Genomic DNA, 25,096 nt, shown 5'->3' on the forward strand with positions numbered 1-25,096 from the left:
TTCAGCCCACACCCTGAAGCGAGGCTGTCTGTGTATTGTATTCTATGCACAGAGAAGACATCTTCAACAATAAAAGTCATGTTTCGGGTTTCGATATCTGTGAGAAAAAGAAGCCGTGTCAATCAGGTCCCGACCTATGCTGACAGACAGTCTTCTCTTGGTTTTTAATTACAAGTCTGTTGAGGGGTTACGACGTGTGTGTGTGTGTGTGTGTGTGTGTGTGTGTGTGTGTGTGTGTGTGTGTGTGTGTGTGTGTGTGTGTGTGTGTGTGTGTGTGTGTGTGTGTGTGTGTGTGTGTGTTTGCGTGCGTGCGTGTGTGTGTGCGAGTGAAAAGTTGAAAAACCCATTCCTGATATTGGCTACCCCAAAGGGACCAATCATCCGTAGCCAGCTGTCCTCTTCTACTCACACACACAAAACACGTGTTACAGGCCACATGTGCTGTAACCTGGTGCGAATGGGTTTTATGCATACCTCAGTAAGCCTATTCAGTAATATATTCTTCGATACACCATGAGCAATTCAGTTGTATTCGCAATTCAAGTTGGGCTGTTGATCTGAGCATTCGTTGTGAACAATTAGATCTCATTCCATTACCTTTGTATAGATGGAACTGCTAATGCTAAAAAAAATTACTGTATAGGATTATTATGGCACATTTAGTACAAACAAAGTACTTAAATATGGATATTTTACTGAGGATGGGAAGGTGGGGGAGATCACCAGGAAACAATGAAACACCAACAGAGTCCAAGGAAAGGTTATTAATGCAATCGTTTTTAATGCAGATTTTCATCTATTTTTAGAATAAATGATGATGTTTAATCTTCAGTTCATACAAATGTCTGAAGAATTCCCGAATGGTGCAGTCATCTATAATAATAAGACCTCAACAAGTTCTGCCATTACTGCTTCAAAATAAGTATTACTGTCATGATCAATAATTTCTTTTAAAAAGCAGGGGTTATGAATGCAAGATTACAGAAATATGCATAATGGTGTAATATTAGTAAAGGATAAGGACTGAAAAAGTCATTTTCTAATTTGAGTTTATAGAGAGATTGCGCCACCCGGTGGATGCCAATTCACCTTACAGGACTCTAGGCCGGTCAGATTTAATTTAATTAGACACACACGTGCAGACGGGTCTGGATGAAGATATCCGATAGACCTTATTGGAAAATGTTTTTCTGTCGTTTCGTATAATTAGGTGAGTGCTGCATGCAGTCCTCAACTATTGTTATTACGTTTTTTGTTTTTTTTCTTTTCTAATATTCTCTAGAAACTTTGAGAACTATCTGGTTCCACAATTGTTCAACTATATGCTCCATTCCAGTTTTTAAATGTTCCGATTATCTTGGTCTGACGCTTCAGAATACTACTTCAGACTTCGTAACAAGCCCTCAACCGTCAACCTTCGTTCAAACATTTAACAAATCACACTTGTATCTTCAATTAAATAAAAAACAGAATTTCGATATAAGACCCCCCTTTAGATGGCTAGAGGCTAGGTGCGCACTACATATCCGGGTGTATTCCAGGTAGAAGCTAAATGCTAACAACAACGTGACAATGCGATTTTTCACGTTATGCTCAGTGCGTGAGCGTCGTTTGGTAGAGGCCTGTCTGAAGTAATCTGGAGTTGGGACAAAAAGCTTATCCCTTCCTGCTGTTGTTGTGTATGTGTGTACACACTCGCACATGTGCGGGTCAAAGAGAGTGTGTCGGCTAGTATAATAATTTGTATACATCTAAAAACAACAACAAACACACGATGACTATTTTTTCCAATGAAAGTTTTATTCGATTGTATTGTCATCTAATAAAAATAGTACAGATGAATACAAAAGAGTTCAATGTACAATATGTTGGTGTAGTATCTGTTGCTTCTTCCAGATTGAATTTGGCCGGTTCTACTGTGGAAGACGCCCTGAGAAGATGGGGATACCGTTGCCATGGGAGATTGGTCCAAAGAGCCATGCTGTCTTTGAGTCTTTGAGTTTCATTATTATTTTTTTAAGCTCAAAATTGCAACAGACTTTATTTTGTCCCTTGATCTAGGACGTGCACACTTTGAACTAGCCCAGGTCAATTTCAACATGGCGGGGGTTTCAGTCCAGTGTGATGTCCCCACTGGCCAACCATGTGGACTTCGTTGGGTCCCATCAGATGGTACCTAGTACCAGCCCAGGTGAATGTAAACAAAGCTGGGGTTTCACTCCAGTTTAATGTCTCATCGATGTGGACTTGGTTGGCTACACTCAGATGGACTTTGTCTAAATTCACCTGGGCTAGGACAAAGCTGGGGTTTAACTCCAGTGTGATGTCTCCACCGTTTGCTTGCTTCAAATTGCACATCCTAGGTCACGGGACCGAATCCGAAGTCTGTGCCACAATTCTGAGCAGAAAAATAATAAATTAATTTGCTTGTATTCTATTTGCTTGTATTCTTTTGTAATAATTTGTATTTCTTTGATTTTTTTTGTGTTGCTTTGTATATGTATGTAGCCTACAGGTGACCCATACCGGGTCGGCCCAGTGGAGGGGATCATCAGCCTATTGGAACAGGGAGACCAATCTTGAATTGCAACTGAAACAAGGTGAAAAAAAAAATACTTTTTAGTTCATACTGAAGCCTCATATCTTCTCATAGCAAGAATTAAACAGTAACTCCCCCCAAAGCCACCTTCTCCAATCTGGTCATCCTTTTCTTAGGCCCATCTTCTGGCCCCTTTCCTGCAGCACTAGGGCCCTAGGACTTTAGCAGCCCATTTCTCGTAACACTGCTCCTCCTTCAGCCTCAGAGCCTCCTTCTGCTCCCGGCGCTCAGCCTGGTAGATCCCCAACCTCATCTGCTCTATCTCAGCCATTGTGAGCCTTGTACTGAGAAAAGCTGCCTGACATTTATATGCTTCTGTACTGCGGAACAACATGGACATGTAAGAAGATTTAAAAGAATGCATGAGCATGTGCCACATACCACAACTTCCTGAGCGGCGTCATGAAATGCATTGGATTGCGCAATTAGCCGCGGTTATTCAAAAGGACTCACTGCTGGAGATGAGGTGTTCCTCCTTGGCCTCCTTAGGTAGGAACCTTTTTATTTTGGAGGTTTAGTCTGTATGGTATGGAGGTCAGTTTGGTTATGTTTTAGACTTTTATTAGTAACATTAGTTACTTATTGATGGTTTTGTGGCCGTCTATAATGGTTTAGCACACTGATCTGTAGACTCTCTCACTATCCGAAGACATCTGACCGATATACATCCAGAAAAGTAATAATTCACACCTGTCTGTGTGTGGGTGTGTAAATGTAATGGCTGCCTGGTCACACAGGAAGGCTGTTCTTCTCTGGCCTCAGCTCTTGAGCTCCAACCCCTCCCATCAGAGAGGGCTGGAGCTGAGCTACTATCACCCAGGAGACTCAGGGGCTCTGCTGCTCTCTGCTGGACTGGAGGGTCCTCGCTGGAGACCGGACACCCTCAGGTATGGGGAGGACAGCTCAAAACTCAGGAAAAAAAGTATTTTCCGAGGATTCATGCCGCAGCCAGATGAAGTGGTTTGAAAAGGCAGCTGTAACTCATGTTGTGTAGAAAATGATGAGACGGCAGATGATGAAGGTGAGGGTTTCAACATACTACTCGCACTTTGTTTCCCCCCAGCGTGTAGCACGGTGGACTATGGAGGCTGAAACCAGCTCTAAAGAAGTGTAAGGGTCTGTTTAATGACGATGTGGCTCTCCCAGTCAAAACATTGAAGCCTATAAAAATGTATAACCACCATATTACTGTGAATACATTAAATCCCAAAAGCACAGAGCTTTCTTCTGAGTGACTAGATTGACCATTTATGTTACACTTCTGGATCCGAACCCTGTCCCTAATCCCACTCCTGAGAGAATCCGACCAAGTAACAACTGAACCCAAAACAAAAGGGAATTATGACTAAGACACACACACCAAATTACTATGTGCAAATGTTTATTCCTCAGGCAGGACAATTATTGACAAATGCAGGAATTAAGAGTTGGAAATCGGATGTCAGCAAATCATCTCCAGCAAGCCAAGTTCCGATACCACTGTGTTAGTCCTTCTGCTGATCAGGTCAGAGTTTGCTCTGAGCATTCTGGAGCCTCCAGACCCTCCGGACGCCAGCATCTGAGGCGTCTAGCTCCCTGAAGGCCTCCGTGTTTCCTGATTGGCTGAAGCGCTCCAGCAGGGGCTGGAAGACCATCGCTGGGATGCTGTAGTTCAGGTGAGGGTATGTCACGTTGGCCGTGCAGTCCCTGGTGTTACTGGCTACAATGCCTGGGATTTAGAGGAACATAATTATACGTTTTAAACTTGCATACAATTGTGGGGAATGATAGTTTGGGTGTTTGACCGAAAGATGGTATTCTGGGTTCAAACGCCCAACTTTCCTGCTCATTGATGTGTGCAATATATACTCATTGTATGCCGCTTTGGTCGGCAAAATGACTTAATTGAATATAATTAAATATATTAAGCAATTTTGTGTATGAGGGAAGTTTTACCATAGTCGTAAAGTAACCCCTACTGTTTAAAAGGTGGAAATGTGCTTCTGGATGTTGGTTAATAGAAAGCCTTACCCAATAACTCCCCGGAGTGTTTCCGCACCACAGCGCCCCCGCTGGCGCCCGCCTGTACTGCACACGTCGTCTGCAGCATCACAGGTGTGCGATCCCAGTTGACGGCTTTAGATAGGATGCCGCCAGTCAACGAAGGACCACAGCTCTTTCCAAGTCCGCCATACCCAACTACCACTACCTCCTCGCCTTAAGGAAGAATAATACAAATGCAATTGTTAGAATAAAATAATTTATAAATAGTGTTGTTAATAACCTGCAATTATCTTTGACCCCACCTGGCTGAAAGGACTTGGCCACCAGTGGAACCACCACTTCAGGAGCAGAGTCTCTCAGCTGTACCACAGCAAAATCATAGGAGGAAGACGGCTTTGTGGAAAATAGCACATCACCCATGACAACATGGAACCTGAACAGTTGAATAAATGGGGAGACCAAATGTATGGGTCACCCTGGTCATGAACCTCTAGAGACAAAGGTCAGGTCAGCTCAGCTATGAAGGACAATAGGAATTAAAGTAGGCATTTCAGTTGTTTTTCAATTGAATTGTCCAGAAGGCCTATTAGTACCTGTTGCCATCATAACTTGGTACCATTATGTTGCTTTCAGGAAGATAGAAGGATATTATAGACAATCGACAGTGTTTTCTACCTGCCCTTGTGATGGAACTTCAGAGTAACAGTCTTCTTTCCGTTGACGACATGTCGACAGGTAAGCGCCAGACGAGATGCGACCAAAACACCAGAGCCCCAAAACTGTCCACTTTCAATCAAGCACACAGTGGGGTATTTCCTCAACTTGGAAGAGGAAAAGGAGGACGACGCTGTGCTCAAGCCTCGAAGGCCTTCCGGTGCACTTCCATGTAGACAGCTCAGTGCCGTCAGTGTAGATTCTACGTTTCTCCTGTCAGTTATGTCCCTTATGTTTCTCAAAATAACTTGGACAGAACAAACTAAGGTGAGACCGATCCACTCCACTCCTTTCCAGCACAGTGAAGACACGATGACCCCAACCAGGCTTGCGTGGTCATCGCTTTCCATCACAAAAAGCCCCCCGCCCTCAGTACCGGGCAGGCACCGGGCATCCGTGAGAATAACCGCATTGTCCTCCCCGCATAAGTTACTGACTATGCCCGTGCTGAGGGTGTTCGTGAAGAGGTCTGGGCAGAGGGACCCAAAGGGTGAGCCACATGCAACGACTGCGGATCCTTTGCGAAGAGAAGAACTTTTTGCATAAGGGATGTTTATTGAACTTCGGCAACTGTCCTCGAAATCTGTCTTCAGGACAGCAAACCAGCTAAGAAACCTGGACTCTTTTATCAGCTCTTCCATGCCGTCGTCATTGTGGAATTTCCAGCTGTCTGACTCTTGGAAAATTGTGTGAAAAGCCATGTTGAACTCCAAGCAGTTGACGAGCATCAGCACCTTGGCTTTATGGGGAGCAGAGTTGATGTTAGGGATCAAGTCTTTTTTCACTTTTCTCCGTGCAGGTGAATGTATCAGGATGTCGAGGTTGGCAGTAAAGGTGTCTGGTAACAAAAACCTACTGTGTAGGTCAACAGGTGACTTGTGGTTCATAAAACGAGAAAATGGAAATCCGTTGCAAATGATGATTCCTGCATGATGATTAAGGATGACTCCGCTACAACTAAAGCCTCGCTGTTCGGAAGCAGGCTGCGAGACTGTCACGACACAACATGACCCCTCGATCAGATCCATACTGCAATTTCGATTACTTTTAACTTCAAATGTAAGTGTCAAACTATTTGAAATCTTGCGTGGTTGAACAATGAAAATATTATAGATAATATTTCACAAACCAATCCTGTAGTGAGAACAAAGGCGTGTGGCTTTGTATATTGTTGAAGTATTTCTCAGAAAAGAAATAAGTTGCCGAGAGCCTAGTTATACAACATGTCAAATGGTGAAACCCGACTTCCTGGTTGTATTCCATTGGTCCCTAGAACGACGGCCCTGACCGGAAAGACGGGATTGGTCAAATCCGATTAATTCTTAACCAATCGAAGACGAGTAGCTGGCATGCGCATGCTCGTTTGGAGAGTCAACAATCAGCAGAAGAAACAAATGAACTTTGTACATTCATTACTAACAAGAATATACTATACTTACTTATTCTTTCAGCTTTGCTATAACTTAAGTGTCACAGATACTATTGTTTTTGCAAGAACCTGCAACGAATATGGACACACATAGACACATGAAACATAACCAAATTGGGGTTGTTCGTTTTTAAAACGGAACATAAGAATTAAATAATTCAGTAAAAAGTTAATGCTACTTTAGTTAACAAAAAAATGTTTTTTCAGTTTCCCAATATACAAATTTGACAGGATCAACTTTGCAATGTTTATACTGTTATTAACAAAGTAATATATTGACAATAATCGGCACAACCTGATTTTTCAATACCAAGTACCCTCATATCAACTACAATGTTTCAGGCAGCAATAATCACAAAGTACTTGGGTATTTTCACAGTAACATAAAGCATTGTCATTGCATACATCCTACAGCCTGCATTGCTCCGAATGCTGTTATTAAACATACACTAAAGTTAAACAATATAAAATATATACCATAATCCGAATTTGATAAAGTTTGAATTACTTGTAGTGGTAAACCTTCAAGTGCGACAAAAAAATACTCAAGCAATTACTTTAACAACTATGAAGGCTATGGATGAATTTGATTAATATCAATTAATCTTTGCTTATTGTTTTTGTCACAGAAATGTAAACACTTTCTAGATGCAACATTATTTCTTAGGTCTTATTCTTCATGAAAATAACTAAAACGCATCCTGCCATCCATAAGGAAAATTTAAAAACATCAGAATTCATGTAAAATATAATTCATCTCCAACACTTTTCACTTTTTGAGATTGCATGGTGCAGAATATGCATCATGCATATCCTGCATGGTTCACTGACCAACCTGAATTAAGTTAACCAATGTTCAGCATAGTCTTCTCTGTAAGCTTACACCAATGCTAAAAATAACACATGCCCAGAAACTTGTTCACAGCACTGGCACGGTCTTTGTAACTTTGGGCACGGCTATTGGCAGCATTATAAGAAAAACTAATACTTTATAGAAAGATTATAGAGAAAAACATAGCAGGACTCTTATTAATTATATTAGGTGGTGGTGGGTGTTAGGTATCCTTGAGAAAAATCCCAAAACCGTACCTGTTCCATGATTAACTGTATCTACTGTTTTTACCATCTGACCTGGTGAAATGTATCTCAATTCACTGTAACTCGCTTTGGATAAAAGCGTCTTAATGACAACTTTCACGAAAAATAGCAAATAGACCTCACTTAACTGACTGAAATATCTTGTAAACAGGGTATAGTAACATTACATGGTATACAATGATCTCATTCTCAAGACAGTCAGGATATTGTAGGTAGTCTCATGTCGGCCCTGTTTTTGTGTTTTTGAATGCATAGACCCCCATGGCAAATCTTAGAGAATCTCTTCTCTGGATCATTCAATGTACTGGGAGAGCCAGCGGAAGCCGTCTCCATATCCCTGCCGCTTAAGAACACTGCACATGAACACCTCCATCGGCCTCAGATTCTGCTCCTTCAGCGACACCTGCCCCTGGTAAGAGAGCAACAAACACAGCATCAATGAGGTGGCTCCCTCTTATCTTAATTCCCCATAAATATCCTTGCAGACCATCCAATAAATGCTAGTGGCTAGAGGGTTTTACTCTCAACTGAAAGGTTCTGGTTGGGATACTAAATCTTTAAAGTGTACCTGTCGGCAGGGTTTTTTCCTTGCAATACATATGCCTGGCATTTTTTCAACCAAATCTACCAGCGGCAGGTCGGTCAAGTAGTGAGAGTGTTTGACCCCCGACTGAAAGGTTGTGGGCTTGAACCTCAAATTTTGACCACTTGAATACTAGCCCTGTTGGCAGGACGGGCAAGATGATGTGTGCCTTAATTACATCTAAAGACCTCTTAAAGCCTCTGGTAAATGACTAAACAATAGTAGTAATGGTTGCGTCTTGTCTGAAGGCAGATCCAGGCCAATACCTTTCCGGTTGTGTGTCCATGAAGACCGAACATCCCCCGCAGAGCGTCTTCACTGATGGCCTCTGGACGGTCTATCTTATTCCCGAGGATCAGGACTGGGACCGTGAAGATGGTTTCATCTGTTAACAGGGCCTGGCAGGGAGGGAGGGGTGGGGGCAGGAAGTTTAGTTCAAAACCCGGAATGGCTAGAAACTGACTTTTGTCCTTTTCTTTTTTATAAAGTTGCCTCACATCAAGTTCAATTTTTGCCTCCTCTAGCCGCTCGTGATCGGCTACGTCCACCATGTAGACGATACCGTTGATGGCTGGGAGGTAGTTCTTCCAAATTCTCCGGGCTGGAAAAAGTTTGGACAATTTGAACCCAGGAAAGAAAGGATCCGATGGACTTGAAATGCAATGTGACGGCAAAAGCAATATTACTAAACTCCAACCTTGCGTATGACCACCAAGGTCAAATGTAGTGAAGGTCATACCAGCTATAGTCAGCTCCTCTGATGCTGTGGACAGAATGAGAGCATATAATGATCATGAAAGGAGTAAGAAGACAATAGACTTTGTAACATCTGAAGTGTGAGTGGCTACTGGTCTGTGGCTTGGATCCCGGCCAAAAGGTACTTGGTTCGATTCTCTTTGTTCAGTCTACCGGTAGGCCTCTGTGGGTCTATATCACAAGACTATACCCTATGCTCCTAGGTGACATGTAGAAACATCCACTGCAAGTTGTTTTGAATAGAAGTATCCAGTTTCTTATCGAATGAAAGTATGAAATGGTGTGAATGATTCACTGTACTCGGGTGCAGAGTTGGGACGTGCTGTCCTAGCCTGTCATCTCTCAGCATGTGCAACAATGTTGTTTTCCCAGCATTATCCAGCCCCAGGAAAACTAGCTTCCCTGTCTTCTTGTATAATCCTGCAGGGGGAAAAGAGAACACATTCAAATAACTCTTATATTATAAGGTCATTTTTGTTATGGTTGTAGTGGAATCATATTGGAATAAGACTCCTCGGGTCTATCTGAAACAGTATGTGCTACAAGATTTGTACTCATTACATATTCTATAGACAAATTATCACACATTGAAGGTACTTTACCTAGAAGTTGCAAGACACTGCTGAAGCCCTTGCAGAGCCAGTTGAATATAAAAGACATGTCTCTTGGCCCTCTGTAATGGGTGTTTAACACATATACATTTTTATACGTTAGTCAACATTATATCGATGAAAAGGATACAGACTAAAAGAGATGTAGCTTTGTTCGTAGAATAGGCTTATCTGAAACATCTGAACAAATACAGAGACGGAGGCAATGTTTATTATAGTGTTAGCAGGTTGAATGTTGCTTCAACTATATTGCTGGAACAGGATTACATTACTGGTATGTATAATCTCTGTGTAATCGCACCAAGTATAAGGACGCGCACAGAAGGGAGAAATCTTGCATAATGGCAGGTGTAAAAAAAAGAAAAGGCCTCCTTCAGCTGGTCTGTGGCTCTCCCCGAGTCATAGTGTTCTTGCTCAGACTATTTATATGTTAACTTGTGGCATTCTGACATACGATATCGCCAGTCATCCTCCTCTCAGTGTTTTCATGGGCACGCACGAAATCACGGGGATGCGAACCCGCTCACACACAGTCTGGAATTTACTTTGGTCGACGCGAGAAATCAGACATTATTTGTTGTTTGTGTAACTTCACGAACTTTCAGTTACGGCTCATGTATTGACAACCACTGGTGATACACGTTAAACTCTAAATGGAAATGTCCTCGTAACATTAAAAACTTCTTAGCCTATAAAATTAGACCTCTCAACTATTTTTGCTATTAAATCAATGGTCCGACACAGAACAAAACCACATCAGGGTAATATCGGAGTTAGTCATCCCACTCGTAGGGAATGGAATTCCAAAGAACAACATTGACTGGATCATACAAGGACACGTTAAATAAAAAAACGTTGGCACGTAAACATTAAACACGTGGGATTTCTGGTCCGGACTGTTTATCCTATACAAAGTTGTCGTTACCTTGAGATATTAACGCGGGATCCGCAAACTTTTGGTCCAAGCTTTTGCGTCGATTGACAGGTACGCGTTTGACAGCTCACCGGAACTGCGTAATGGTTATTTTGGAGCGGACACGGAGGGGCTAGAGGGGTGGTGTTGGGATTGGGTGTAAGGGGTATGGTACGGGTAGGCCTATATAATGATCCCTTTCACCGTAAGTAACCCTAATGAAAAATACGTTGTAAAAGGGCCATAAAACTATAATTCTGTAATTTAGGCCACTTTGTTCAGTGTCCCACTCACGGACATTATTTGTAAGGGGCAACATTTTCTATCAACCTCGCAGCTATCCCGTAAACGATGTACAGAACAGACAAACGTGCAGTTGTGTACATATTTCCAGAAATGAATCATTAGGTATTCGCACTACAATTAAATAAACGCTAGGCGGCACTATTTCCAGCGATAATTGCCGCAATAGTAATAGTCCACAACACTGGGGAATCCTCTGGAGTCCTTGGTAACACAAGCTAAAGAAATAACAGCCATTTTAAAAACATGCCCATGTCATTTGAACATAATCGCTTTATTAAAGCATTTCAGGGTCTCATACAGAACAGAAGCATTTGGCCAGTACAGAGTAGTAAACAAGCGCACATCTCCAAAGAAACGTTTTAAATTAAGTAAAAATTGTCCAAGACTTACAGTAGCCTACAAATTAGCATTATTTCTACATAGGATCTCCATTTAGTATTGAGTGATGGAAAATGCCAAAATCTATCCCTGCAAAGAATGGTTCAGCGTTGGTCCAAATGAACAGACTGGAGTCTTGGTTTGTTCCATCCAGTTCTTTAGTTACTTCCTCTCGAAGTAAAACGATTTGTCCACTATAAATAAAAACAAGCATGTCCAATTTTAGCTGAATGATAGATGAATGTACCGATATTTTTATAGTTAACATATTTCTATATCTTTAAACATGAGGATGTTACTATGCATACGTGTAAATGTTTTTCACAAAAAAACATAACTAATGTTACAGCTTGCACTAACGTGAAAAGCGAGAACTATTATTTTCAAATGAATCTGCTCAAAATGAGCATGATAAAGTAATGACAACTCCATGATCGGATAGTATTATACAAACATTATACTTATATTACCTGATGAAGGAATAGCTTCTGCTGCTCCACGGGGACTCATCTAAAACAAACAGGATGACATTTATTAATATTAGCGTCAGTGGCGAAGCTAGACCTTTTTTGGGTGGGCTCAAGCCCACCCAAAACTTGCCTTAGCCTACCCTATCGTTTCGTCCACAAATCTTATATTCTACCTTTTTTTTTTTACACAAGCAATTAGAGAATGGATGCTGTACACTAATGAACAGGCTCAAATGGGCTAGTGAAATCGAGCGCAACCTTCCTGCAGGGATTTCTAACCTCTGATTGGTGGGTTGGCGTCTCCTGTTTGACCAAACCAAAAATGCAGCACGAGCACACTTAACATAGTTTCTGCTGTTTTGTCTGTCAAAAAGGCTAGCTAGTCTTTATCAGAAAATCCACGATTTCCAGCTGTGTTATAACATGACCAGGTAATAATAATAATCATAATTATTTTAAAACCTCAACATAATCTGTCATATGTCTATTAAATGACAGTTGACCACAAGGCGATTCTATCTATGCCTCTTCTTGAATTGCTGCATGTTTTAGTGCTAATTTTCAGTTGAAAAAAAACGCTGGCATTATTTTATCAGCTGAGGGCATATTCATTGCCATAACAACGTGAGCTAATCAACAAGTAGGCCTACAACATGTTCTAATACTATGAGGCTCATGAAAACGCCCTCAGCTGATAAAAGGTGTGGGGGGGGGGGGGGGGGCGAGCTAATAAGGGAATAAGGGAATAAGCTGATGAAGCTGACAAGTGACCAATGTTTACTGTTTAAAAATATTTTTTATTAAATGCAAACCCCAGTGAATCATTTGCTCTCGTTTCTGTTTTTAGATTTACACAGACTTAGAAGTCTTGTTTAAATGTCACAAATTGAGTTAATAAACTGAACTTGGAAATTGTTTTAAGTTGTTGCAGATGTTATCTCCGCTAATTTTATTAATCTAAATAAATAAATATTAGCAGGTTCTCAGTAGTAGGCTATTTCAATTCAGGGAGGGTGCAAAAAAATTCTGTCACCTAGGGTGGGAATGACAGAAAATAACCTAGCCTAGACATACAACAGCATAGTAACTAAGAAAATAAAAGGTTGTGGAATAATAAAATCTTGGACAGGACTTTATATACTTCATATACCCCTGTGGCTTCCTGGGGTTGAGCCCCCCCAAAAGTCAGAACCTAGTCAGAACCTAGAAGCGTCGCACGCAAACCACACATACAGACAACTTTAAACAGTAGAACCAAAATATTAACAAACAGACCTTCTCGATGATAGCCTTGGCTTGATCCACTGAGACGTGGCAGGGGCTGTCATCCGGGGAAATGGTCGTGTTCATGCTGCATTGCGTACAAATACAATAAATAATTACACATTGTGTGAAAGAACCTAATCTAAATAACTAATTTAAATACAGTCTATAAGAGGTCAACTTAGCTTTGATTCCACTGTAACAACCTGTCCTCTACAGCAGTATAGTATGAATATCTAAGATATATTAATACAAATGGGCATATCTGGCAACAGCCTCCATCCCAAATGATTAATCGCTTACCAGCTGAGTTCCCCTGGTTTGGCCTGCTGAGAGATGAGGGCTTTCCAGAATTTGTTGGTGGTCTTGATGGTTTCTATGGCGAAGTCCTACAAAGAAATCAGCAGCCACGCTATTACGATTTATGTTTTAGGTACAACTAACTATTATTTTAGTATACATTTTTGTGAGTTTATTTGTCCAACTTTGCAGTAACTGCTATGTGTTCAACATGTATTGATGCCGGCAAACAGTTGGCTGTTTTGGGGTCACCTTGTCCTTGAATTCTCCATTAAAGCCAAACTGGTTCTCTGGTTTCCCATCGGGGACCTTGTAGCGTCTGAACCAGTCCACAGTGGCGTCGAGGTAGCCCGGTTTCAGTCTTTCGACGTCGCTGATATCTAAACAAACAGGGACACAAAAAGTTGTGTTACTGCATCTCAATATGACACTTTGCCAAGTTACTAAATAGTAAATACTTAAATAATAGACACTCATCCAAAGTGACTTCGGATTCAGATCCAACGTGATTTATATTCTCCCCTGCAGTACACAGTGCAGCACTCCTACTATATGGCTTGGAACTCACTAACCCTCACTTATTGAGATGCCAATATCTAGTATCAATCTAAACGCTGCCCAAATGATGGTTGTATACATGAACAACTGCAATAAATGAAATACTCTTAATTAACCCTATTCAATTTAACATCTCATATTAAATTGTAAATGTCATAACGGTGGCACAGAAAATATAAACTAGACTTGCAAGCTGCTTAAACCTGAACTTCTTCATAATATTTGATAATCTCCTCAGACATTGGAAGACCATAGCCACTAAATGACCCTTATACTCGAGACCAAAGAGGTTTTTGGTTGCAAGCAAGTCAGAGATAGATGGGAAATGAGTGGATGGAAATATAATCGAACAGAATTACTGGCTTACTGTTCAAGTCTTTGGCCTCGGGGTCGTCCACGTTGATTACGATGACTTTCCAGTCAGTCTCTCCTTCGTCAATCATGGCCAGAATGCCGAGCACTTTCACTTTGATTACCTCCCCACGTGAGCACACCTAGAGAGTATATTTTGGGTTACTGTCCTGTTCCATGGCTCAAAAGGAGTCATTTCTTATTTGAATGTCAACGGAGGCTGTTGTTTGGTACAAATGGAGGAGTTGTGATGGCGTTGTACCTTGCTGCCGATTTCACAAACGTCGATTGGGTCGTTGTCACCGACGTGACCGGTGTCTGGATCTTTGTGGGTTGGGTCTTCCCACGTCTGAGGGAATGACAAAATATTAGGAAACTACTTCAATTTAAAGCCGTTTACAAGTCTGTTTTTCTGTGGCCGACAATAATGCCATTCTGATGATAATGTTCAACTTAATTCTTAAGAATGTAATCAGCTAAAATAAATTGTACTTTGTTTAGTATGACATTGTTTATTGCAGTTGTTCATAAATAGACCCATCATTGGGGCACTGTTTGGATAGATAGTAGATATGGGATTTATCTTACAAAGTATGAGTTTGAGCCCTACAGTTGGAATATTGCCCTGTGTACTGCAGGTGAAAGATGTAATACATGCCTTAAGCTAATAATCAAACATGTCTGCTTCAGAGCTGGGACCTGTTCCAAGAAGCAGGTTAGGAAGAAACCATTTAAACTCTGATGTGAGTAGGTGAAATCTGGCAGGCAGATTTCAGTTTTTCCGAGATTACGTTTGAAAACCAACATAGGTTCAATAAGCTCCTTATAGGTATAAAGACACGGACCTGGGGAATAGCTCCGTAGTTCCAGATGTACCCTTTGTGAGGGAACACATTCGCCACATAGCGCACTTTACCCTTTTTCACATCTTGCTTGACTGGATTGAGGGGTTCTGTTGTAGAGATCTGAAATTAAGTAGAAATACATTTCCATTGTTTATTCAAGCCCTTGGTAGTGTACATGTCATGGCACTAATATTGTCAGGGTTAGATTCCGCTTGGGCCAACAATGCACTCAATTCAAATCTACAATCCTAATGTATTGTAAGCATCTGTATAATATTGAGTTGCAATGCTTTTATTTCCTTATGCGAGAGTAACATCCCACTTCATGCAACCTCAAAATGATTAATTAGGAAACTGCATAAACAGGTTTAATAATGAACTGCATGACCAGGAAAATAATAAAATACCTCCATCTTGGCATTTGTCCATCTTGGTACTTCAATAACCACATGGAAGATGTTCTGAAAATCGAAAGGGAAGTTTTGGGAACGAAAACAGATAATTCAAATAAATGGCATTGACATAAATTAGGAGCAATAGCAGATGGCAATAAAGATATGTTACGGAGAGTTCATATGAGTTGTCAACCTCTATTAAAAACGACGTGGACATTGAAATAGCACGTAACAGGAAAGGATTCTGCAATGTGTAAACGCCCTTGGACAAACAGACTATGAACCTACTTATCACAATCAAAATTATGCCTGGTTTACCTTGCCATTTAAAGGGGTAGTTCGGAATTTTAGACAGGGCCTGATTCCCAAGTTAGCCTTGATGTTCTTTATCATTGGAGTCAGTTTAACAAATTTCATTCAGTCCTCCCAAGTCATATTTTGTCCAAAATGTGATATCAAACCTAACTACTCTCCTAGCACTTCTGTTTCACTGTGCCTCATTGGCTATATCCTAAGTCAATCAGAGATCTTTCTATATTCCATAATCACTATCTGCCAAGTCATCTATTTGACTGAGGCATTTTTTACACTAAATACAAGATGAACCTTAAAATATGACTTAGATAATTATGGTACGAGGCTAACTATATGGTAGTGAAGTGAAGACGAAGAGAGAGCAACACAAAATGAGATCCATTAGTAATTACAAAAAGGGGCTTGTGAGGGAACTAGTCCACTTTACCTGTCCTTCATCAGCATACATTGGTATGTCATGGAATGGGGAGACAACCTTTCCATCGGCATTTTCTGCAAAAGAGAAAATAAATGTTTCAAGTTTTGACAAAAGGGCCTTGTTCAGATTTGGAAGCCGCCGGATATCACAGATTCAAAGGGTGGACTTTCGGTTTAGTACGCTGAACTAAATACAAATGGTTAATGTAAAATGTATAAAGTTACGTACTGGTTGTGCGATACAGATGAAAATTATCGGATTGAAACTCTGCATTTCATTCATTAAGGCGTTTAGTACCATACTAAGCTTCTGCTGGAGGATGATGCAAGGCAGCAGGACGCAAACTACAGCAGACTCCTTGACAGGTACTCCCTGCAACCTTGCATCATCCTTCGAGTTAGATGGCACATATAGGCTGAGCCAGTGTTAGGTTTAAAGCCATGTTTCAAATATACAAATCGCGGTGTCGAGCACAGTCGGATTATATGATGGACCGTTTCAGAATGAATAGAAGTGACACGTGGAAGATCGTGAGTGGCGTTGAGGAGCTCGAATCAACACGTTAAATCAGAACAGTTGAACTACTTACTGTAAAACAAGCGGTAGGTCAGACTATGTAGGTCTCCCCGTTCTTCGACTGTGTAGCTCATGGTTAACTCCAAGCCGGTGGGTCGCTACTGCTTTTGCTTTGGCGAATGATCGCGCTACGAGCTGGGGAACGAAAGAATAACCTACTTCCGAATCAACTGCGCATGCGTACGTGTTGTCTAGGATCGGTCCTCCCTCACCCATAGGTCACACATTTTCTCCACCCAGTAAACTACATTTTATGAGTGTTTAGGGAGGTTCAGCACAATATCACTATGCTGTAGAAATTATTAGAATATTCGATGACGATTAAATTAATGTTGACATTATAAATTAAATATATATATATGTATCTATCTGTTCATTTAATCGTATGTCTCAAGTAGGTTTAATCCAAACACTTGGGCAATTAAATAATAACAGAAGGCGTTGACAAAGTGTGCGTGCGTCTGTCCTCGTCTGCTGCACGTTTACTTCACATCCTCCCGCGGCGCGCGTTGCTTCCTGCCTTGCCGAAGGAGGGGACGGTGTTGACGGCTGGACGGACGAGAGGAAGGAAGACGGGCAAGCTCTGGAAAGAACCAAGAAAGTGGGAAAGGTCCTGGGATACACCGTCCGTCGGCAGCAATAGCACTTAGTTTCTGCAATAGCTTAATTCGTCATCCATTTTGTGCAGAAATGTCGACCAGTCGTCATCTTAGCGAGAGCAGGGCCATCCCGACTAGGACGGTGTTGATCAACGATGCAACGCAGCTACCTCATGACTATTGTACTACCCCTGGAGGCACTTTATTCTCCACCACTCCGGGAGGTAAGACAGTTTTTTGCCTCAATATATCGTTCTTCATTAAAACGTGGATCATTTGTGCGTTGACATGTTTTGGTTTTTGCGAACCTTTTGTGTTTTTTTTGTCAATGGGGCCTATGCAGTCTGCTTGGCCTGTCAGACGTATCATAACAAAAACAATGCTTTGCCCCGCCTTCCCTCTCTTCACTGCATCGTGATTGGTTGGGTTGCAGCGCAGGGATGAGACAAATAAATGAGATAATGTTGCAATTCAAATGGCGATTATTACGTCCCAGGTAAGATATATACATTGCGGTTATATTTTGGCACATATTTCCTATGTTCCGCAAATTGTTCTCATTTAGAAATTCAATTGAACTCTAGCATTAAGCTAGAATTGTAATAGTCATATACTTTACATTCATAAAGCAATCATAAAGCAATCGTGATACAAAATAATTTATATTTTGACCTGCAAGGAGATCAGAATCTTCCTTTTTCACCACAGCTAACTAAACTCTTGTTTGTTTCCCTGTCAAAGGGACCAGGATAATCTATGACCGGAAATTCCTATTGGACAGGCGTAATTCCCCAATAGCCCAGACCCCGCCTGCCCACCTGCCTGTCATCCGCGGTGTGACCAGCCAAACGGTTCTGAACGAAAACCGGAAGAATGAAGCCAACAAACACACCAGCCATGACGGCAAACCAGGTACTGGTGGGGGCTGCTCAAACTACGCAATGACAAGAAATTATAACATTTGTTTATCCTGAATAAGTAGTTATGGGTGTCAAATCACAACAGAAGTACAAGACAGCAATAAGAATTAAGGGTAACAAATATGATCTTAATATTGAAATGGTTTCATTGATTGATTGGATGGTTTGAACATAGAATTTGTTCTTATATGTGAATTCAGTATCCTTGAACAAAGGACCCTCATTCTAAATACAAATTGTAGATTCTGACTTATTATTTCATCTAGCAACCCCTTAATAGCCAAGTAGCTGTCTCCTGGCTATGACATTCTAGTAAGCAATTAAAAAAATGTTTTCTTTCTGGGTTTTTCCCCCAGGTGACGACGCACAGTTTGAAATGGACATCTGAAACAACGGAAGCACACGGGAAGAAGTAAATGACCCTGGCCTCTTGACACCAGTGGCTTGTAGAAACCAATGTGGCAGCCATCTTTAGCTCTCTCTCTGTCTCACGGCTGGATTTAATGTGTGTGAACCATTGGGGATAACATTTTTTATTTATCATGCAGAATGGCCACGCCTTGGAACTCTCTAAAAGGTTTGAGGTTTGGCTCCTTGGTAACCCACCCTCCGCATATATAAACGGCATAGCATTGAAGTGGATCATAATCATTTTCATATTTTTTTTTAACCAGGGTGTGCTTTCCAAAAGATACATTACTTAAGTGCACATCTCACTGCTTAATGTTGTCATTCTAGAAGCCAAGACACTGGTGGTAAAATAACCTGACCTGAGAATGACCTACGTTTTGAATTCATCGCAGACTGTTATTCTGGTATTTGTTACCAATATATTGTTGAGATATATTTTACTTGAAAAATGTCACACCTCCACAATTTGTCATTGTGGCTCTCGTTTAAAACAAGCATTTGTAAATAATTGTTTTTTAGCTTATGATGTTTTATCGAGTAAGCTAAAAAACAAGAGGTCTGACATCACGAAACACATAAAATACATTTAAATAACCGTTTTTACACACGCTGGCGATCAACATAACTGTGAACTGGTAAATCGGTTTCAAACTGGCTGTAGCAATTAAATATAGCCATTTCCTTATTTCTGCCAAAAAAATGACATTTCAGTTGTTTATTTAGCCAGTCTGTGTTAATGTTGACCAAAAGGTTACTTTCAAAATGCAGGCCACATCATGTTCAAACACAATTGATTACAATAGCTGCTGGACCCAATGGTAATATAATTATGGATTAAATGATGGATAATAGATGATATTTCTATATGCATTTAATTTTTGATACTAAATTTGTTTTTTGGATGCAACAGATCACAGGGAAGGCAATCTATATTAATTGGTTATTTATTGGACTGTATCTGCCACTTTGGACTTATCACGTACGCAGTCAGTCATTAGTTTCTGTTTTCTAGAAGATTGAGATTGTATTGGGATAGGTAGATGCTATAACTGATTCTTCTTCGCATCTTTCCCCAACAACCTTAATCAACTTTGCAGTACCTTGTTATCATATGTTTATCTGCCCTCGCCTTACATCAACATCCTAATGCAGTAACAACAAACCTCAGTGTTGCCAGTCATACTCTCATGAAAATTCATAAAAACAAAGAAAAGTTTACTGAAATACATATTGCATTTAGCAGCTGAGAAAGATTAGTTTGAAATGCACTCTTTTTTCAATGTCTTCATATTGCGTCCCATAAGAAGCTTTTCAATTATTTTCTCTCTCTTAAACAGAATTCCTGCTATTTTAGATCATATTTTGTTACTGTAATTTTAAAAATCAACTTGTTGAATTTTTAAATCCTAACATACGTTTTTATTTGGTTTGGGCTGTAATAATCTCAACTTTTTTGCTGATATTTTTTTTGATTTGGTTTGCACTTATTTTGCATCAAACATTAGGGTAAGCATGATGTATATGTTCATTGGCATTCATATTGCATATTAATTTCAAGCACTTTGGTTTCACATTGAGGGCTTAACATTGTATCTTTTAGAGAGATTTAAAACCACCTGACTGTAACATTCAGATTATAATAAACTTTATTTTCTTTGAAACACCGCTGCCAGTGAATATTGTTGAAGCAAGATCAATAAAGTTACTTAACAAAAATATTTGTATTTATTTCACATAGCCACAGGATTTTTTATTATAGTTTTATCGAGTAAGCTAAAAGACAAGAGGTATTTATAGATAAATACAATGTATGAAAAAATATAACGTTTATAAAGCAATACAACGATTGGGGTTTTCTGATACCAAGAATATTTTGTTGACAAATTATGTAATAGGAAGAGCAACAATCGTTAAAAACAAAAAGTAGTCCATTTATCTGTAATTAATTTAAATGTTTTATTATTTTCATTTTAAACCATGTATTGTTTTGTTTATTCAGGTAATTGGCATTACATGTTTTGTAAGTGTAGGTTAATTAAAAAAGTTATTGTGCATACAACGATCTGACAAAATACTTTTTTTTCATGATTTTTACTGCTAAAGGTCAAACGACTGTTATTAAATTATTTCTCTTTTTGAAAAAGACAGAGATATACCAGCGTTTAATCAATACAAAAAAAGTTATGTTTCCCTTAAAAAAGTTTTTCTCCGTGCATAGTTTAATTTACATCAGGCAAATAAACGTGTACCAATAACATTCTCCACAGGCATTTCACTGGCTGTCCGCTGGTCCTTCCTCCTTTTCTACTTCCCTGAGCAAGGCCAACGCCAAGATGGTGAGACTGTGGCAAAAATGTTATTGTAATCCGTTGATTATCAAGACCATCCTTTTATGAACATATGATGTACAAGCAGCACATAGTGTCTTAAACCTTGTTTGTGTCCATGTTCCAATATTTTATTCATTAGACGTGTTTATAACCCTACCTGGTGAATACCAGATTGGCCCACCGTAGCGCCTTGTTAACTCGTCTACTATCGGTTCAGATATCTCCATGGGCAGGGTCTTATTAGATACAACTTTCACATGTGTTATGCCTAATTTTTGCTTAGACAATGTGGTACAATTTGGAGTGCCTTACGTGACGTTTTTATTAAGCAAAGCTACACACTGTTGACCACTAACTTGCAGTGTTGTCCATTAGCATTTGTGGCTAACGTTAGCATGCTAGCATCAGCACACATGATGATCTTCTAAATAATCAGTTGGACCTTGATGGGTTTAGCGAAGTAATGTTGTAATTAAGTTGCGACGAGATATAGTGAATTGAGGCCCATGTGGCCAATGTCTCTGTATTTACGGGGTGTGCTTGGGTTATTGTGACTGTTGCTTTCGACAAGGTGGTTCGGGTCTTCAGCTGTTTTGAGGGAAGATGAGGTTAATATGCCCTACTGAAATATATCTTTCTTTATGATAGAATGACACAGTGACTGTCAGGACCCGGAAATTCATGACGAACCGGCTGCTCCAGAGGAAGCAAATGGTAAGTGGTTCATCATACCTGTGTTGTTGGGGTACAGTTCCTAATGTCTAATTACTCTGCCGCTTACAGTTCGTTTTCTTTGTATTCTACAGGTCGTCGATGTCCTGCATCCTGGCAAGGCCACAGTCCCAAAGACTGAAATCAGGGAGAAACTAGCAAAAATGTACAAGACCACTCCCGATGTGGTCTTTGTCTTTGGCTTCAGGACCCAGTTCGGAGGTGGCAAGACTACAGGCTTCGCCATGGTCTACGACTCGTTAGACTACGCCAAGAAGAACGAGCCCAAGCACAGACTGGCCAGAGTGAGTAAACCCCAATGTGTCAGTCCCCGGCCTGTGTACTTGCGTAGTTGCAGCATTCTGGATCCTCTTAACAATTAGGAACATAAATCTCTTCTGGTGTTCTGTTAAACTTAAGGGTATTTGGAAATCGTAAGCCAGGTTGTCCTTTTTTCCTTTTGTTGGTTCATTTTCATCCCCGTCTGTCAACTGTATGTACTAGCTAGCGCTAATTCAAACTCATTACTTTTTCAGCATGGTCTGTACGAGAAGAAGAAGTCCTCCAGGAAACAGCGCAAGGAGCGAAAGAACAGAATGAAGAAAGTACGAGGCACCAAGAAGGCGGCTGTGGGGGCTGCTGGCAAAAAGGTATGTCGCTGATCATGTGCACTGCAACACATTGAAGTTCCTACGACCTGAGTACCATGTCCATGGACGGATGCACGACCTGGCTCCTAGTGGTCCATTAGACTTCAACCAGAATCACAACATGACTGCAATCTAGACGTGGACGATGCGTCAAGTGTTTTGGATTATGGCTGCAACGTGTTTGAACTGGACGGTGGACCAATAGTAGCTTGCGGCGTCCTGTCCCGGGAGTCAACATGACTGCCCTTCATGTTTGATTGCGGAGATCTTTTGTCATTATGACTGTAAACTGATTAACTATCATTAAGCAACTGGAAAACTATTGCTGTTTTTTCTTGTTGCTCTTCTGTTAACTTTCTTTTACTTTCCTTGTCATCTTTCCATTCACTTTGTTCCTCTGCAACTATAGAAGGTAAACGCTGCTTGAGTAGATTAAGTCCTGTGTGCTTAAAATCAGGAGTGATGGACCTTATTTTACACCCCTAGACTAACTCTTCTCCCATTCCCAGTAGGGTACCTTATGAGTAGATTAACTCCTGTGTGCATATGATCAGGAGTGGTAGACCTAATTGTACAACCATAGACTAACTCTCCCCCCCCCTTATCACAGTAGTGTACCTTTATGAGTAGATTAACTCCTGGTTGCATGTGATCAAGAGTGATGGACCCAATTTTACACCTCTAGACTAACTTCTCCCTGTAGCTCGCCAACTAGTCCTGCCTTGTAACTTGATACCGTCTCATTAATAACTTGAATGTTAGTGCTGGCTTGAAATTATTCTAATTGCATCTTGTGGACTTCAGGTTTTATTCAACGTAATCAAGTGGTAGGTTTCATCTAATGATGAAAGCTGCCGAATCACAAATGCTTGTTATATTAATACAGATCACACTGAATGCTGAAATTTGATCAGTATTATCGTAGCAATTATCAGACAAAAAATGAAACGTTCTGATGGTTTCAACTAATGCACCCTCTTAGTCACAATGCTACCCCTGCCATGCAATGGCCTTGTGGCCCCAAAAACACTTGTATACAGTACACCAATCCGGGAAAGTACTGGAGGTTAAAAAGACACAATACTGCGGTGGTATGTGTTTGAACGCAAGCTATCCTGAGAAATGCAATATTTTCCACTTCCATTCCCTACACTACTTTCTATGTAACTTAACTTATGTCAACGATGTCTAGGGATCAGGAAGAACCTGTGCATTTAACACAAGCTTGTGATTAAAGAACAGCAGGAGACTCTCATTCACTAAGACTTGCCATTGCAGTATTGGGGGCTGACGTAAGCAGCCGGATTCGTGTACAGACCGTAGTTTGAACAAATTTCCATACTTCATGTAGATGTGTTTGACTTTTATTTTTTCCATGCCAGACCATTAACGTTACTTCCATCTTGTTTACCTTCTTTTGATTTTGCTACCCATGGACTTGTGCAGAAATGAGTGGTCAATTCCAGGTATCACATTAGTCTTGTTCTTGGTGTGCCGTTGGGTAGCACATCAAAAAGCTCTGACCCAGAGCTGTGTGCATGTCTCACGTGGTGGTGGTTTGTGTGTGTGGTGTTGGCCTACCCCCTTTCTCCCAAGTATAGCATCCTGGTAGACCCCACCGTCTGAACCCTTTAACCTTATCCTGTAATGTTGATCACCCTTAAACAGACTCTTCTCTAATCTCTACTGGATGGAAGTTTGTCACAAACTGCTATCCATGAGAACTCGCGTGGCTTTGGCATAAATATAATTGTGGGCACTTTTGGTTCCTTCATATTAAACAAACTAATGGTTTATGAAACCAATTGAATGAGTATATCTTATTCAACTCTTTCCACCCTTGTCTGTCTTTACCCTAGTAGATAATTAAAAATGTTAAAATATACTCGGTCCTAACTTTCTTTCTTTTTTTGTCTCCCTCTAGTGATCCAAGAAAACCGGAGGCTCTTCATGCTAAAGATGTTCTTGTATATTGTCATCAAATAAAATGTTTGGGAAAAAACAATCTATTTGTCTTTGGTTCTTGGTGATAATTATTTTCTCCTAACATGTATGCAGTGTCTTTCTGCTGGGCTTTTCAAAGAGCAAAAGGTGGTTCCCCAGGAAGAGCCAAGGCAGTTAACATGAAGTCCACCGTGGGCTAATGAGCTGCTATGGAAATTGACACAACATATTATTTTTCTAAATTTCAAATGGTATCTATCGCATACCTGATGTTCTAAAGTAACACTCATTGACGCCGATGTCCATATGTCTGACTTAATGCTTAAGCAGCTCCCCAGTCATTTTCACACTTGAGTGAAGAAGCGATAAAGTATTGGCTCACACCAACGTCCCTTAATGCGGAACGAGCCAATCTCTAATATCTAGGCTTGGAAAATATACTTGCTCAAGGGACCCTATCATAAGTGAGTTTATATGATTCTCCTAGCAACTCTGGAAAATGGCACAAGCATTGTAGACCTGTATCTTCTCGTCACCATGGTTGTAATCACTTGTCGAACACGCAATCAGCTGTATTACAACTGTATGACAAGGAAAATCTGGTTTTTATTTCTCAATTGTACTAGCATAGAGGACCAAACGTTAGGAGCTACCCATTAGACCTCAAACT

The 25,096-nt window shown here is 40.5% G+C and overlaps 5 protein-coding genes and 1 long non-coding RNA gene across 11 annotated transcripts; 3 read left to right on the plus strand and 3 right to left on the minus strand.

Annotated features, from left to right (window-relative positions):
• Nucleotides 1-1,114: 1,114 nt before the first annotated feature.
• Nucleotides 1,115-4,517, plus strand: LOC130404147 (uncharacterized). Of its 4 annotated transcripts, XR_008904191.1 has the most exons (6): nucleotides 1,115-1,210; nucleotides 2,509-2,600; nucleotides 2,716-3,088; nucleotides 3,337-3,486; nucleotides 3,663-3,709; nucleotides 4,088-4,517. It is a non-coding gene; the product is annotated as an uncharacterized LOC130404147 (long non-coding RNA). The 4 variants fall into 4 exon arrangements; XR_008904190.1 differs by lacking the exon at nucleotides 2,716-3,088 and having other exon boundaries at nucleotides 1,897-2,600; XR_008904188.1 differs by lacking the exon at nucleotides 2,716-3,088.
• tysnd1 (trypsin like peroxisomal matrix peptidase 1) lies at nucleotides 3,834-6,822 on the minus strand. Its single transcript, XM_056608762.1, has 4 exons — nucleotides 5,258-6,822; nucleotides 4,885-5,015; nucleotides 4,610-4,795; nucleotides 3,834-4,307 (listed from the first exon to the last, which is right to left on the minus strand). Exons 1-4 carry the CDS (start codon nucleotides 6,322-6,324, stop codon nucleotides 4,105-4,107), a joined length of 1,587 nt encoding a protein of 528 aa, XP_056464737.1. The 5' UTR covers nucleotides 6,325-6,822; the 3' UTR covers nucleotides 3,834-4,104.
• Nucleotides 6,823-6,842: 20 nt separating this feature from the next.
• sar1ab (secretion associated, Ras related GTPase 1Ab) lies at nucleotides 6,843-10,807 on the minus strand. Its single transcript, XM_056608764.1, has 7 exons — nucleotides 10,699-10,807; nucleotides 9,765-9,835; nucleotides 9,463-9,582; nucleotides 9,104-9,169; nucleotides 8,904-9,007; nucleotides 8,673-8,804; nucleotides 6,843-8,232 (listed from the first exon to the last, which is right to left on the minus strand). Exons 2-7 carry the CDS (start codon nucleotides 9,820-9,822, stop codon nucleotides 8,116-8,118), a joined length of 597 nt encoding a protein of 198 aa, XP_056464739.1. The 5' UTR covers nucleotides 9,823-9,835; nucleotides 10,699-10,807; the 3' UTR covers nucleotides 6,843-8,115.
• Nucleotides 10,808-11,220: 413 nt separating this feature from the next.
• Nucleotides 11,221-17,037, minus strand: ppa1b (inorganic pyrophosphatase 1b). The gene is made up of 11 exons (XM_056608763.1): nucleotides 16,875-17,037; nucleotides 16,295-16,359; nucleotides 15,565-15,618; nucleotides 15,158-15,277; nucleotides 14,575-14,661; nucleotides 14,329-14,455; nucleotides 13,656-13,783; nucleotides 13,407-13,492; nucleotides 13,116-13,191; nucleotides 11,841-11,880; nucleotides 11,221-11,564 (listed from the first exon to the last, which is right to left on the minus strand). Exons 1-11 carry the CDS (start codon nucleotides 16,933-16,935, stop codon nucleotides 11,533-11,535), a joined length of 876 nt encoding a protein of 291 aa, XP_056464738.1. The 5' UTR covers nucleotides 16,936-17,037; the 3' UTR covers nucleotides 11,221-11,532.
• A 138-nt stretch (nucleotides 17,038-17,175) lies between these two features.
• On the plus strand, nucleotides 17,176-20,517 carry eif4ebp2 (eukaryotic translation initiation factor 4E binding protein 2). 2 transcript variants are annotated; one of them, XM_056608769.1, is made up of 4 exons: nucleotides 17,176-17,471; nucleotides 17,550-17,684; nucleotides 18,202-18,372; nucleotides 18,737-20,517. In XM_056608769.1, exons 2-4 carry the CDS (start codon nucleotides 17,552-17,554, stop codon nucleotides 18,766-18,768), a joined length of 336 nt encoding a protein of 111 aa, XP_056464744.1. In that variant the 5' UTR covers nucleotides 17,176-17,471; nucleotides 17,550-17,551; the 3' UTR covers nucleotides 18,769-20,517. The 2 variants fall into 2 exon arrangements, with proteins under 2 accessions (XP_056464744.1, XP_056464743.1); XM_056608768.1 differs by having other exon boundaries at nucleotides 17,190-17,684.
• A 566-nt stretch (nucleotides 20,518-21,083) lies between these two features.
• rps24 (ribosomal protein S24) lies at nucleotides 21,084-24,487 on the plus strand. Of its 2 annotated transcripts, XM_056608765.1 has the most exons (6): nucleotides 21,084-21,127; nucleotides 21,770-21,835; nucleotides 21,928-22,137; nucleotides 22,369-22,482; nucleotides 23,929-23,948; nucleotides 24,407-24,487. In XM_056608765.1, the coding sequence occupies exons 1-5, from the start codon at nucleotides 21,125-21,127 to the stop codon at nucleotides 23,932-23,934; spliced, it is 399 nt and encodes a 132-aa protein (XP_056464740.1). In that variant the 5' UTR covers nucleotides 21,084-21,124; the 3' UTR covers nucleotides 23,935-23,948; nucleotides 24,407-24,487. The 2 variants fall into 2 exon arrangements, with proteins under 2 accessions (XP_056464740.1, XP_056464741.1); XM_056608766.1 differs by lacking the exon at nucleotides 23,929-23,948.
• The last annotated feature ends 609 nt before the right edge of the window (nucleotides 24,488-25,096 follow it).

Source organism: Gadus chalcogrammus, chromosome 15 (assembly GCF_026213295.1).
Source record: "Gadus chalcogrammus isolate NIFS_2021 chromosome 15, NIFS_Gcha_1.0, whole genome shotgun sequence".
Taxonomy (NCBI): Eukaryota; Metazoa; Chordata; class Actinopteri; order Gadiformes; family Gadidae; genus Gadus; species Gadus chalcogrammus.

Bases quoted from the DNA above. Each gene is read 5' to 3' on its own strand.
- tysnd1 (XM_056608762.1), bottom strand. From the start codon at position 6,324: ATGGATCTGATCGAGGGGTCATGTTGTGTCGTGACAGTCTCGCAGCCT. The intron at 4,796-4,884 runs GTGGGGTCAAAG...TTCTTCCTTAAG, and splicing joins GGCCAAGTCCTTTCAGCCAG to GCGAGGAGGTAGTGGTAGTT. The intron at 4,308-4,609 runs GTAAGGCTTTCT...TCTAAATCCCAG, and splicing joins ACACTCCGGGGAGTTATTGG to GCATTGTAGCCAGTAACACC.
- sar1ab (XM_056608764.1), bottom strand. From the start codon at position 9,822: ATGTCTTTTATATTCAACTGGCTCTGCAAGGGCTTCAGCAGTGTCTTG. The intron at 9,170-9,462 runs GTACAGTGAATC...TTCTGTCCACAG, and splicing joins CGTCCCAACTCTGCACCCGA to CATCAGAGGAGCTGACTATA. The intron at 8,805-8,903 runs GTGAGGCAACTT...CCTCCCTGCCAG, and splicing joins AGGCAAAAATTGAACTTGAT to GCCCTGTTAACAGATGAAAC.
- ppa1b (XM_056608763.1), bottom strand. From the start codon at position 16,935: ATGAGCTACACAGTCGAAGAACGGGGAGACCTACATAGTCTGACCTAC. The intron at 15,278-15,564 runs GTATTTTATTAT...ACTTAATTTCAG, and splicing joins GGACAAATGCCAAGATGGAG to ATCTCTACAACAGAACCCCT. The intron at 14,456-14,574 runs GTACAACGCCAT...TATACTCTCTAG, and splicing joins TTTGTGAAATCGGCAGCAAG to GTGTGCTCACGTGGGGAGGT.
- eif4ebp2 (XM_056608769.1), top strand. From the start codon at position 17,552: ATGTCGACCAGTCGTCATCTTAGCGAGAGCAGGGCCATCCCGACTAGG. The intron at 17,685-18,201 runs GTAAGACAGTTT...TCCCTGTCAAAG, and splicing joins ATTCTCCACCACTCCGGGAG to GGACCAGGATAATCTATGAC. The intron at 18,373-18,736 runs GTACTGGTGGGG...TTTTTCCCCCAG, and splicing joins CAGCCATGACGGCAAACCAG to GTGACGACGCACAGTTTGAA.
- rps24 (XM_056608765.1), top strand. The intron at 21,836-21,927 runs GTAAGTGGTTCA...TGTATTCTACAG, and splicing joins TGCTCCAGAGGAAGCAAATG to GTCGTCGATGTCCTGCATCC. The intron at 22,138-22,368 runs GTGAGTAAACCC...TTACTTTTTCAG, and splicing joins CCAAGCACAGACTGGCCAGA to CATGGTCTGTACGAGAAGAA.